Below are 14,562 nucleotides of genomic sequence, written 5' to 3' on the forward strand. Positions count from 1 at the left end.
GAATATCATTGATGTAGATGACTTATATTTTCTTAAGATATTACACGTAATAAGGAACAATTCCCATGCTTGAGTTCAAGAAAAGTACTCAACAATTCAAATACCTTAGAATAAAAAATTAATCTCGCAGCTCAAGTTTAAATTGCAGGTTTTACTTTTAAATGCTAAGGTATTTCTTAAATCTTAAAGGCTTATAAACCTCATTTTGCCCAGACATTGCTAAAATCCAAATGTCTGGTAAGATCATATATCTTAGCCTCCAAAGCATATCACCTAAAATGATACTAAAATAACATCAAATGCTTCAACAGAAATATTCATTTTCAAGTTTTACACGCGTATACGCATATATGATATATATTCCTCTGTACATGGGTTATTACGCATCTATGAACCCACCAGGCACTTGATGTGGCATTGGCGTGAGTGATTGAATTTTTATGTTGTAAATATGGTCATCTTTGTTCAATGATATGATAAATGTACTTTTTTTCTTTGTTGATTCATTAAATTAGTGCCAGTAATTTTCATCTTGAATGTCGAGCAACCTTCGGTATCACTTAATAATTCATTGTTCTTTGGCAATCTAATTACATTTCAATTGTTAATGCTCATATATATTTTTAATTGGAAGTTATGCCAAGTTGTGTATTAAATTAATGATAGAAAACTTCAATGCATCTTGAATAGGATGACTAGGCATTTAAATCAATGCACTTAGCATATTTATGCAAAAAATCAACACGAAAACAAAAAAATATAAGAAAAATGGCCAAAATAAATTGGAGAATGTAATAGGCTGTATTAGCTGTACTAAAGCATATCAGTCGGGTACCTTTGAATACAGAGCATGACATGGCATGCACTGTAACAGCCAGCTGTGCATGCATCCCCGTACTTCGTCACTGTGGCATCTGAATTCTTGATAGGAGAGTTTTTTCCCACTTATATATGTAATTATTTTCTTCTTGATTTTTGTAAAATGATGAGAGTTGAAGATTATATAGATTTTTCTTGATACTATGTTTTCTTTTTTCTTTTTGTTGCCCAACACTTCCCTTGCTCAAGTATTTTATTTTTTAAATCTTTTACCTACGTTTAATCATATTTTGAACAGGTGTGGTGCTCAACAGTCTGGAGATCTAGGTCCATCAAGTGAAACAATTGATGGAATTCTTGGTTTTGGACAGGGAAATTCATCAATGATTTCTCAGTTAGCTTCTTCTGGAAAAATAAGGAAAATATTTGCGCACTGCCTAGATTCTAGTGACGGGAGCGGAATTTTCGCTGTTGGAGATGTTGTGCAGCCAAAAGTCAGCACAACCCCATTGGTGCCCAATCAGTATGTTATGTTAACCAGCATCAATAAAGAAAATTCTGAGCATGTCCATTTTGTTCTTCCTTTGTTAATCTTACTCATGATTTCACATTTGATTTAACTATTATAATATTTTTACTTCTTAATATCATTACAAATTGTATTTGCCCTTTCTGTTGGAGCATTGTGGTGTAAAACTGTATCCGCATAGTTACACACACAGTACATCAAAAAACAAACCCTGTTCCTTTTTTCTTCGACTTACATAACCTATAGCACAGTCTTATATTTATCATGTGAAGGCCCACGATCATTAGATTATTATGTATATAAAGGAAGTGGATTGGCTTTTCTTGGCTAGCAAGCATACAGGTTTCTGCTGGCTGTATTGCTGTGGATTGAGATGCGTGCAGAGCAGGTTTAAGATGCATGCCAGCCCTGGAATGCCAACTGCACAAATTTTTAGCAATCCAGCTTGAGTCTTGAGATAAGTTGCATGGCATCTGTGGCTTGCAGAAACTAAATATTCTCACTGGCGAGCAAAGCCAACCTGTCAATAAGAATAAAGATCAGTTCTATTGAAAATGGAAGATGGATAGGAGAGGGATGTGTTTTTGAATGAATGATGGGCTTTAGAATTTTTGCTTGGTCACTTGAATTGTCTCTGCACACAAATAGAAAAATTCTGGACTGAGATTGCTTAAAACCTGAGAAGGATAGCAAATAACAAAGAGATCAAAGGGGAAATAAGAGAAAAAAGTTTAAGTTTCAAATTAGGCTCCCTAAAGACTATGTTGTCTAGTTCATTCTGCTCCGTTCAATGAAAAGAAGGAAAGGAAAAAGAAGCATATGCTACTTTTCTTAACTTAAATAGATAATGATGAGAGATACCTAATGATAAGTTAAAAAAGGAAGTTGAAGGTGGAAGAAGAATAAGGTAGGTGGAAAGTACATGCTGTGTCGACTCATTTGTCTTGTTTGTGCAATATCTCTTATTAATTATGGTAAGCAGCTGCTATCAAAGTCTGCCAGATAACATGATTATAAAGCATTTTCCACAATCAACACTCTACCTCAACATGGAACTTGAATGTCACTAGGCTCCAGCATGGATCATGTATTAGTTAAATCATGTTCTCGTATGTGGGTGAAATTGTTGGCTAGCTAAATCAGGCTTTGCTAAACGTCCACCATGTTAGTTTCAGGTTCCTGCAATTGGACCATTCACTTTTTCCTCCGGCTTCCTTGCTGGTGGTGTAATTTGAGTATAACCATCATAGCTTCCATCACCACCAGCCTATACTCTGGGCTATTTGCTTTCCACTATTGGCTTCCTTAATCATTTCTAGGGTTTCTATTTCTAGCATAGGGGGTACATGGTTTCTTTAACCCTAAATCTGCCATTGTCTACATTGTAGCTAGGGCTTCACTGTCAGCAGCCATGGTCATTATCTGTCACGGCTTAGGTTTGTCTTCTCTGTTGTCATCCCTCTCCCTTTGGCTTATGATTTGAGTTTAATATGTGGCCCTCTCTCCCTTCTTTCTTCCTTTTCTTTCTCTCCCTTCTTTCTTCCTCTTCTTTCTCTCCTTTCTTTCTTAATTCTTCCTCTTCTTATTATTTGAGTTTAATTGTGTTTCTTTGGATCTTCACAGATGCTTGTTTTATGATTATGCGATCCATCTCTTGCCTCCTATGCTCATTGTCCGGTGGTTCCCTGACTCCATTCCTGCTTTGGCTTCTTTGGCTAGGGCTTCTTGTGCCCATTTATTTCTTAATCTTTGGTATTGAGATTACCATGAAGTCCTCCACCTCTGTTAGAATTTCAGAAAGTTCTGAGGTTTGGTAGATTTGATTTCCTTTAAATCAATTGCAATTACTTATGTGTGCCACAATAACTGTATTTACTAGTTATTAGTGATGCGAAACTTTTTTCCTGTTGCTTTTGAGATTTCCATGGTCTTATATTGTTGTCTTAGTTGTACTATATGAATCTCACCTTTTTCTTTTATGTACTGAGGTTAGGCAATCTTGCATTGCAACATTCAGTATAGGTATAATTGTACTTGGTTACTAAGCTTGGATCCTCCTGTTGTTTGCTTGAATTTGTATGTAAACTAGATATAGAGTCTGTATATTTATGCATCCCTAGTGAGCTGTCATGCTTATTAGACAGAAATCCTATAAGCATATCTGCTGGCTTTGTGATATAAAGATAAGTGCTTGCCCTCCAATACTAGCTTCTTCTGTTTCATGGCTCGTAAGGTGTGGTAAGATATGAAGCTTAAACTTTGAATGGGTATGGATGTGGCAACTACTTGTGGTCTGTAAGGCTTTGCTAAAGTTTCAAAATTTTAACTTCCACAGGAAACATTACAATGTCAACTTGACAGGAATTGAGGTTGGTGGGACTTTTCTAAGGCTTCCTACTTATTTATTTGACGATGGAGCAAATAAAGGTGCCATTATTGACTGCGGCACAACCTTGGCTTATCTTCCAGATGCAGTTTTCAAGCAGTTACTCAATGCGGTGGGGGATCATTTTCTATTGTATTCAATTTCTAGGTTATTTTGATACCCATATATATGCATTTCTGCTCATTTTTCAATATTTTTTCAGATATTCAAATTCCATCAAGGTTTGACTATTCATAACAATGGGGTCTTTGTATGTTTCAGATATTCTGGAAGGTATGCTTTCATGACTAGCACCTTTTGATCCTTGTTATCTAGAAGTTCTTTTCCTTAATTTTTTCAAGGAAGTTAGCTGAATTGAATGATCAAGATATATGCCTTTTGGGTCGAAATGGCTATATGTTGTTTGTATGTTATTCTTTCTAATAAGTAAAGCTCATGTATTTCTCCCATTTTTATCAAAATGGTTTGTGAGGTGAAGAAATTATCTGAATTATATTATCTAGATTTATGCCTTGTTGATTATGAATTGCTATATACCTTTTTATTATTGCTCTTTCTAATATGTAAATGTTATGTATTCACCCATTTCATTTGAATTATTATATGAAGAGAGCAGTCTAATTAGTTGTCTGGCCCAGATATATGGTTATGTTTCAAGTTATAAATTATGATTTCAATTTTGGTCTATTTCAGTAGTTTTGAGCCAAAACCAACTGAAATTGCTGTTGTTTGATCTTTCTTGTTCTTTTTTGTTTTAACAATTGTACTTAATATTTTCTAGCATTTTCTAATATATATCAATGATTCAATGTCACATTTATCTGAGGCTCTAATGATACAATGTATGTTATTTTGGCTAAGCTTTGTTATTATAGCAAATGAGATGCAATCTTGATGTGTCTTTCCTAATTAGAAAGCATTACATGTTCTTATGATTCTTCTTTTTTCTTAGAAGAGCTTTTTCTCTTGTAATAGAATACAATGGTAATATTAAAATGAAATAATGAAATAAAATGATTTTTGTTTAGATCAGTTATTCATGTGAGATAGAATGAAATATGATGGAAAATGGTTTTTTTCCTCGCTTAGTTGAATTATTAAAATGGAATAGAATGAAATGTCCTTACATGGTTCTTTTTCCTTCTTAAATGAGTTACTACAATGAACTAGAATGAAGTATGCTTAGACATAATTTTCTTTCTTAGATGGGTTGTTCAAATGGAATAGAATGAAATATGTTCAGAGAAAAGTATAGTTTATGCAAGAATAAGAGTCTATTAACAAATCTGTGGAGTATCTCGGGCATATTCGGGTAGAAATTGGAGTGTATTTTTAGCTTGAAATAAGGAAATGCAAAATAAGTATCCAACAAATACCATACACATTCAATAAGTATCAATATCTAATATATATCTAGTATGAATGAGGCATGAAATTGAAGTATCAGTGCTTCCTAGCTTGTTGAACAGGCTTTCCAGTGGCTTAAGGATTGTGCAAGTCATGCATGTAAGGAATCCTATGGGATCCTTATCCCACGAGATCAAAGTAACACAACGGAAACTAGAAACTAGAAGTAAAAAATAAACTAAAAACTATAGTAGAAAATTAAACCAGAGCACAATTAACCAAGGGATATAGGAAAAGGAACTAAACCTAAGCAAAGGATAACTAGAAGGCCCCATAGTCCCACACCTTCCCTTCTTGCTTGGTGTTTAGCCCAGTTTTTGGTCTTCATAAGGTCTCGGCAGAAGAACTCCGACGCCTCACCGACCCGTGGCGTTGCACCACGGGGTCTCAAGTAACTTCTTACCACTCAAGAAAATTGAGAAGAATCTCAACATAATTTTTTAATGCTTTCAATAATTGTTGAGACTCAAGAGGTACATAGGAGATCGTAGTTATAGGAGATACCTCCTAAAGTCAATAGGTTTTTTCCTAATTCCAGTAGGGTACAAATTTCCTAAAAGAAAGTAAAGATAAATGAATCATAGAAAATAAATTTGTAAGTCTTGTTGGACTTATAACTCATCCAACATGAGCTTTTGGAAGAAAGAAGCAAGAAAATTCAGTAAAATCCTTAAATTATCATGTCGTGGAATGGAATTTTCATAAATATCTAGAAGTTCATCAGCACTGACATGTTTTTTATACATTGTCGATATCTTCCTCATCCAACCTCCATTTTTGGTGATTCAAGATGCATTGGAAAGCAAACTCAATGCCGGATGCTGTGGAAGTAGTTTCATCTGAAAATTTTAACCGTGTTGATGCTGGTGAAGCTTTGGATATGTGCTTTGGACTGCTTTTCATTAATGTGGCTCGATATAAGAGTCGAAATTTAAGCTAATTGGACACCTATGAGTCAAGTGCCACCTTGTATTCTTGCTTGAAAAGGTGCTTATTAGTCTGGTGGTCTTCCAGAATGTGTCTCATGACTGTCATCCCACCAGTTGTTCTTAGCATGAATCTCAAGGATTTGACCTTCAAGCTTGCTCAAGTAGAGGTTTTGGTGTAGCCATATAATCATCTTGAGTTGTGGTAGCCTTGCATCAAACATGTTGCCCTTATGAGACCTCCTCTTGGATGCTTGGATCCCTTGTTTAGGCATGCGGCAGGTATAGGGTCCCTTGACTGCATTAGCGAGTCTAGATGGAGTCATTGCTATTCTACTGAAGAACTGCCCAAACTACTGAAATTTATATTTTTGCATTTTATCTATTCTAGTTGAATTTGATATTTTTATTTGATTTTTCTTAATGAATTTTGGAATCTTAAAGGTCCCATTACTTAGTTATGTATTGAATTGAATGGCATTAATTTTTGAAGGGCTCTTTTGAGTGCTTCTTTTGTGTTGTTTGACTTTGGGTAGAACCTATAGTGCTAGCTCCTTGGTTTGTGAGAGAGGACCTAACTCTGATTATGGTGGTGATTGGCGACCTCAAAAGCCATCATTGTTCCCAACAATTGAAAATCAAGTTTTGGAAGTGCGAGCCTAGTAGTATTGACTCTCTTATGCCTAGGAGTGTTAACTCTCCTATGCAAGATTTGAAGTATCAGTAGTTTAGTACTGATACCTATACTAGTTAAGGACTGCTATGGTATGATATTGGTATGTGTCATACATACTGTATAGATACATTGTATGGTAGTTTGTGACAACATGACGAAGGTGACATTAACTTTAATGCGTCTGTATTGTATAGTTCCAAGGGGTGTACTGAGTATGGGTTCCCTATCTATATGATATGGTGCACATGGTATGGATTGGTGTGAACTAGTGCTTCAACCATGGTCTGCCGTACCGGTCCGTACCGGTCCGGCCGGTACGGGCCGGTACGTACCGGTCCGGCCTGGGGCCGGTACGTACCGGTCCGGCCTGGGGCCGGTACGTACCGGTCCGGCCTGGGGCCGGTACGTACCGGTCCGGCCTGGGGCCGGTACGTACCGGTCCGGCCTGGGGCCGGTACCGAATCAGCATAAAATCCGGTACCGGTAATTTATTGTTGAAGAACCAGTACGGAACCGGTACGGACCGGTACGGGACCGGTTCGGACCGGTACGCCACCGGTACGGACCGGTACGCCACCGGTACGGGCCGGCACCGGTACGCCGACCGGCACCGATACGCCGACCGGCACCGGTACGGCGGACCTTGGCTTCAACCTTTGCTCCTGTGACAATCCTTAGTTGTCCATATTGACTTCACACAAGCCAACGCTCTCCGTAGTTTGCAAGAGAGGAATCTATTGCTAACTTTGGATGGCAGCCAAGCAACATCAAGCATCATCATTATTAATTTTAATTGAAAATAAGATTCTTAGAATGAGAGCTTGGGATCGATAACACGTATACATTGTTCCCTTGGTTATCTTCCATATCTCAAATTCTCAACATGTGCAACATTTGTGATCATTGATATAGATGGTGTCGATAGCAATGTGTGATCATGCAATGCAAGGCACATAATTTTCCTTTTTGATTGCATTGCTTCCTCTTATGCTACCACAAAAATTAATACACTAATGAGCATGCTGCAGCAGAGTTTGTGCTTGCTACTTGTGAAATGCATCTTCTTTTCTACTCAACCATCTAATAATCTCCTCATCAATATCATCACCATCCAAAGCCGAGTGAAGAACTCTTCATCTTTGAACATGCATATTTAATCAATTATTTAAATAATAATTAGTTAAATAAGATTAATGGGATAATTACCAAAATGCATGCTGATCTAAAATTAATGGCTCTAAATTATATATACTTGCTCTAAAATTTTTAAGATTTAAGTTAATTTTTATTCTTTTAGAAATTTTTACGCAAAAATTAACTTAAAATTTGTAGATATTCTGAAAATTCAAATGGTTGAGGAATCTTCTTAATACCTCTGGATATTTTCCCAACCGGAACGCATTGTGGTTCTATAAATTTTACAATTATGCCAATTTTAGTCAAAGGTTTGGATGCTTCAGAATTGTGCCCAAAATTGATGCAATTCCAACATTAATATAGTAATATTATTTGCACACTAAGGTTCAATATGCGACCTTTGTCCCCAAATTATTATTTTATCAATAACCATTTATTTAAAAAATTATTATTATATAAAGATAAAATAATTATTAAAAAAATATGGAGTTGTAGATATCTGTTGCTGTTGGAATCGGCCCGACCAAGGTGCTGAGCTGGTCAAGCTATTAGAGTGCTCAGACGATCAGCTACTCAGACCAAGGAGGTCGGATGAAGATTGTGATGTGCATTCGAGGTGGTGATGTGGTGGCTGCTGTGCTTAGGTGGGGATAGCTCTGATGCCTATCGTTCTCGAAGTGACGCTATATGGAAGAAGACTATGCTCGGACCTTCGATCCGACGTTGGATCTAATCTGAAAAAGCAAGATAGAGAAGTCCTCTTGCCGGAAAGTGTCCGATGAGGGTCCGATGCCTACGTCAGATGGACTCTCAGAAAATAGTGAAGATGTTGTGAGAGCGGAAAAGTGGCAATACAAGGTGTTAAAGGGCTCGAGAGCATTTACTTAGAGAATCCCTCGAGAATGGTTTATATAGGCGAGGGCTAACGCCCATCGCCAAAATATTTAGGCAAGTGGATCAATTGTTTTTTGGTAACCTATCGCACGTCTTGAAGATCATGTGCGGGCATTTCACCTGCGCCTCTCGCTTCACACATCTCGCATGTTCGTCATGCAGTTATGTAAACCGTTTGCAATCGTGGTTGAGCTGTCGCTGGCTGGGGGGAGTTTGAAATTTGAAAGATTCTCCGCACGTCTCTAGGGTTGACCATGTGGCATGTTTTCACTGGTTAGTTGGAGTCTTCATGGCAAGCTCTCATTAATTGGTTCCGAGGTGTATCAATATCCACGATACAACATATCAAAAGTTTTGTGTCAAATGGGAAAAATTTTGGCATTATATTTTCTTTTCTTTGATTTTGGTCTAAAAGGCCAAAAAAAAGATGTAGAGTGGACCCGACTGGGTGTTAATCTATATTTGGTCTTGGAGGTGCCAGATCTGAGCCTTTTCTTCCCCTCTTTCTCTATTTCTCCCTTCTTTCGTTCCATATCATGTATGAAGCAAATAAAGAAAGAAGAGTCTCAGGCATCTCTTTTTGACATGACTTAGTACCGGTGGGTCTTGCTGGTAACAAGATGGCCTGTTTTTCCAAGTACTAGGGTTTTGGACCCATCTCTGGACCTAACATCTCATTAATATGATTCAAGACAGTTAAGACAGACTGGTAAAAACTGAGATTTCAATTCTTGATCTCACAATAAAATCAAGCTGTCTTGTTGGTTTTCCACAAGTTTATTTGTTAGGTGATATATGTGCAGATATTGATGGTAATTGCTATTTTTTCTTGTGCAGTTAGCACAAATCCTCTATTCCTTCTGAAAATAGATAGACATTCTAACGCCCATCTTATTGTCCTAAAATATCTACTTATGATTTCTTTTTCATCTTCTCTCTTTTCTTTTTTAAATTATTTCATATAAATTTTATAAGTTTATTCTTATTCTGCATCTTTCTGAATGATCATTGCTCTTACTATATGAGATATCATTGTACTATTTTAAAAAATTAGCTTTGAATATGCTTGAGTTCAGGAGATTAATTCAATCTTTTTTTTTAAAAGAATGAGGTATGCCTAAGGGTAAAATTGGCATTTTTAATTAATACATCAAATTTTGGTACGGTGTTTCTTCCAAAATCAAGTTTAGCTTAGACCAACTGTTTGAATATTGTTTATAAAGCAATCATATAGGTTTTCATTAAATTTTGCTAATTTAATCTGTTGATCTAACTACACCTAACTCACTAATTTGTTGTTCTATGTATTATTGCAGTGTTGACGTTGAATTTCCGAAAGTTACCTTTCATTTTGAGAAGTCTCTTACTTTGACTGTTTATCCTCATGAATATCTCTTTCAAGATAAGGTAACTAAGATCTGCAGTTTGAGTTTGTTGGTGTGGGTGAGGGACCTGAATTTTTTGTCCTTTTCATGCTTTAGTAGCATTTGTTCTATAAAACATTTTCTTGCTAAGCTTGTTTTGATGATGGAATAAGATGTGTTACTTTTTTCAATTATTCGATAATGCCTTAGCTAATTCTTTGCTTCATTATATTTTCAATCAGAAGGATCAAGGCGATCAGGATCATCATATAGCGAACAGAAATATAACTTCTTGATCAGCAAGATCTGAAGGACTTCTAATTTATATTTCTTTTGTAGATTTATTAATAGCTAGTATTCAGCATATTTAGTGGCCCATCTTAATGGACTCAAATGAATTTTTAATTCAAAGCTAGCTAGGAAGAAATTTATTTTTTTATAATGTCATTGATGGAGTATATAATCCTTGATGGAACAGAATGAAGAAGAAGCTTAGTCAAAGCCAATTATAATCAGATTCATTAATATTTATTGGTTGTGGTGTGATTTATACATTTTGAAAATCTTATTTAAAGAGGGAACATATGGATCATTTCATCATATATTGCTTACTTTAGCTTGTACTACTATAATAATATTTTTCCTGATGTAGCAAAACCAAAATCTAATTTGTAATTGAAGAAAACTATAAAAGCTGAAATTTAATTTACTGGATTTCTTGTCACATGATGTAGAACCATTCTTTCACTTAGGCTGAACTTCATAGAGACCTTCAAAAACATCGTGACCCTTTAGCTTAAGGCTTAAAGTGGATGTTCTGGTTGTACAGTCCTGTGTGCTGGATCGTACTTGTATGTGATGAGTGGAAGATATAGGAATACCACAAGCAGCTAGTTTTTCCTATATGGTAGTAGCTAATGCAAGGGTTTTATACTAATGATGCCAGCAAAAATAAACCAATTCAGATGGGGAACAATGCAGAAAAATGTCAATAATAGAAAATCAGTGGCAGATGAGAACCGTTACTGATTCAAGTGTTTGACACCCAGCACTAAAATTAAATATATGCAATTTGAGTTACAAGGGTTGAGTTATAAGTGTTGGGCCTGATGATGGCAATATAATACCATTGAGGCCTAAAAGATTTCATAGGGGAAGTACCAAAACATTCATTAAAAAAATGCTGATCTTGCATAATATTCTGAAGAATTTAGTGTTCAATGCTCATATTCCAGAATTGCCTCAAGACTTTAGTATGAATCCTCCATTCCAATTTTGAAGATTTGATCATCTAGTGTAGTTGCCAAAATGATAACTTTGCAAAGCAGGTAGTGAGGTTGAATAAAAGAGATGGTGGCTATCATAAGTACCATGACAAGTGTAAGACTCATCATCTGAGAATCTTTATTTAAGATTTTCAGCATTTGAATACAGATAGGTTATGAAAGTTGCTAGTATATTCATTTATTGGAGTTATGTCCCATTAAGTCAATTAGAAATAATCAAAGTTTGCTGTGCCAGAACTGAGGCCCGGACCGGTTGCCCGACGGCATGAGTCGGTACGCCCTCATGCTGTTCTGTACCAGATTCGTACCGACATAGTAGAGGAGGCGGGGGAGGAGAGAACCAGAGAGAGAAAAAGAGAGAGAGAAGGGGGAGAGAGCGAGGGAGGCAGACATCCGGCGGAGGCTGACGGAGGGCCGGGGAGCTGTGTGGAGGAGTGGACGGGCTCTGCCTCCGGTTTTTTTGTTTCGTTTGAAATAGGGGTCCCGAAGAGGGGCCTTTTTTATTTTAGAAAATTTTAAGCAAAGTCGACAATAAGGAATTTGCTGACTTCACTTAAAATTTTTGAAAATAAAAAAGGGCCTCTCCGGGACTTTGTTTCGAACGAAACAAGATAACCAGAGGCGGAACCCCTCCTCCGCCCCTCCGCAGGCTCTCCGGCCCTTCGTGGCCCTCTGCCGGCCGGTTGCCACCCTCCGTCTCTCTTCCTTGCTCTCTCTTCCTCCCTCCCCCGCTCTCTCTCTTATCTTTTCTTTCCTTTTTCCCCCCCTCTGTCCTGATTTTTGGTTTTGGTTACCGGAACTGTCCCGTTCCACTGCCGGTATGGCTCAGTACGCCCCAAACTGGGCGGTTCGGGATGGTTTCGCCGACCATGAAAATAATTGTACGAGAGAAAAAATTTAAAAAAGGTTAAATAAAATAAATAAAGAAAGGAAGAAAAGGTTTGCCACTAGAGTAGCAGGTTATGGTATTTGGGGCTCTTATTTAGAGTATTTCAACCATAGTTATGAAGAAACATATTTCTTGGTCAATTAGGAGCTTCCTAAGAAACGCATATGGAAATGAGTGCGATTCGTATGGGAAACTTGCCAGAAATGAACTCTTGATGGAACAGGAAACTTATCGGATAAGAAACTGATTTAGAGAAAAAGATTCATTCCTCGCTCCTAATTTGATCTATCCTATTTGTTGTCAAAACACCATCATGCTGCGAGGTGCAACTGAGCAGTGTGTCGCTCATCATCACTGAGAGAGAGAGAGAGAGCGAGAAACACTTGCATTCTCTACAGCTACTACTATTCACCATCACCCATCACCTAAGGATTTTTTTTTTTTTTTGCTAAGGTGGGTGGATCATACCAGACGAGTACGGATGCACCCAATAAAGTCAAAAAATAAAATACCTCGGAGTGCTAAGGGCAACTCTCCATCTCCAGCCCACATGGTGCTACTCAAGTGACTGGTTACATAAGTAACCACCTAGTCCGCAGATCCATTAGCTTCACGAAAACATGATTGGCCTAGAAGGCCCCTCCATCCCTCACCATTGCCGAGATATCTCGGAGCAAAGGGTGGACACAACCATTACCCCTTGGACCTCTCGGATCTAATTGATAGTCGTGGTTGAGTCCTCCTCCAGAACGATGGAACTGGCCTGTAAAACACACCGGGCATGACGAAGGCCCGCCCAAGCGGTCCTCAGCTCCGCATCCAGAACCGATATGTCGAAGAGTTGACTGCCCTCTGCCACCACGACCCTGGCAGATGGGTCCGAATAATAAAACCCATGCCGCCCCTCATACCTCCGTCCAAGACAGACCCATCGAAGTTGACCTTGAGAAAACTCGGAGGTGGAGGCTCCCAGGTGAAAAACACCGTACCGGTCACCTAAGAATTCTTTAAAGAAGGAAAAATAACATAGGCTGTTTTGTTGTTTGGGATGATTGGAGAAGTGATAACATGAGTGCCCATCATCTAGATAAGTTGTTTGTATGGCTTTTGTGCTCCAGATGCACTCCCACTTCTTTTTAATGCTTGATAAAATACTCTCTCCCCTCCCAATTTTTTCTTTCAAGTTCTTTGTTTTTTCATAGTTTTTTTTATAAAATTTAGCATATGTTATGTTATAATTTCCCATTTCCCTCATTTAGACTTTTCTAAAATGTAGTCTCCCACTTCCGACTTTCATATTGTTTCTCAACTCGCATCAGTTTCCCGTCATGGTAACTATATTCCCAACAGCCTAGTGATCCTCTATGTATTATATGTCTCTTTTTATTTCTATATTCAGTTCTGTGGAAGTCCCACTTTGAATGTGCTACACCTTAGAGTCCTTTTTTTGCCACTAATTATGATTCCACTTCACAATTATAAGAAATTTCGAAGCTTACAAAGATACATTATAGAAGATCTGGCTGTGCCAAGGCAATGTTCTCCACTATTGGAATGGATAAATGCCTTGAGAATCTTTTCACAATTCTGTTGCTCGATTTCAATGCTCTATTGTCCACAATTATCAAATCGCAACCACTTTAGGAATTGTATCATCTTTTCAAGAGACTCATTTTTAGATCTAACTCCCAATTGAAGCCAAGATCATGGGATCAATCGTGCCTCTTCTCTAGTTGAGTGAATTCTACCTAGAACACCCTCATCTGATCTTCATTTCCAATAGTTAGTAGAAGGTCAAAACCTTTTTATTTAGATTCAACTTAAAGCCTAGCTCTCTTCCTTTTCACTCGTAAAGATTCATGTGCACTATTTGTGAACTGGGTGGTTGTTGGAGTTCATATTGTTATTTGGCAGCCTTAGCTCCTAAACTATGCTTGAACATACCATATTGGCCTGATCTTTTCAAAGGGCCTCTTTCTTGTCTTGAGACACTCAGACTTTATCTTGAACTTTCTTCTTTTTCTGTAGCTTTTCCTCATTTTCGCACCCATTTTTTCTTGGTAAAATGTTTTCTTTACCTGTTTCATCTCATTCTATGCTGATCTATGAATTTAATTCATACATCCGTGCATGAGAGTTTCTGATTAAAGCCAACCTAAACCATATGCTAAGAAGGTGAGATGGTTGAGGTTAATCAAGCACATTTGAGGTTAAACCCGAGAAAAGGACACAAATGGATGAGAAAGCCT

General features: G+C 37.5%; 1 protein-coding gene across 3 annotated transcripts in view; it reads left to right on the forward strand.

Annotated features, from left to right (window-relative positions):
- Window positions 1–14,562, forward strand: part of LOC103705757 (aspartic proteinase 39-like) — a 34,284-nt gene that overhangs the window by 7,398 nt on the left and 12,324 nt on the right. For all 3 annotated transcript variants that reach the window (XR_005513288.1, XM_039129989.1, XM_039129988.1), the window contains exons 4-7: window positions 1,118–1,342; window positions 3,684–3,846; window positions 3,937–4,007; window positions 10,091–10,181. Coding sequence is in view for 2 of the 3 variants with exons in the window: in XM_039129989.1 (XP_038985917.1) it covers window positions 1,118–1,342; window positions 3,684–3,846; window positions 3,937–4,007; window positions 10,091–10,181 (550 nt within the window). In the remaining variant the exon portion in view is untranslated. The remainder of the gene's footprint in view (window positions 1–1,117; window positions 1,343–3,683; window positions 3,847–3,936; window positions 4,008–10,090; window positions 10,182–14,562) is intronic.

The sequence above is a fragment of the Phoenix dactylifera genome, chromosome 9 (assembly GCF_009389715.1).
Source record: "Phoenix dactylifera cultivar Barhee BC4 chromosome 9, palm_55x_up_171113_PBpolish2nd_filt_p, whole genome shotgun sequence".
NCBI classification, from domain to species: Eukaryota; Viridiplantae; Streptophyta; class Magnoliopsida; order Arecales; family Arecaceae; genus Phoenix; species Phoenix dactylifera.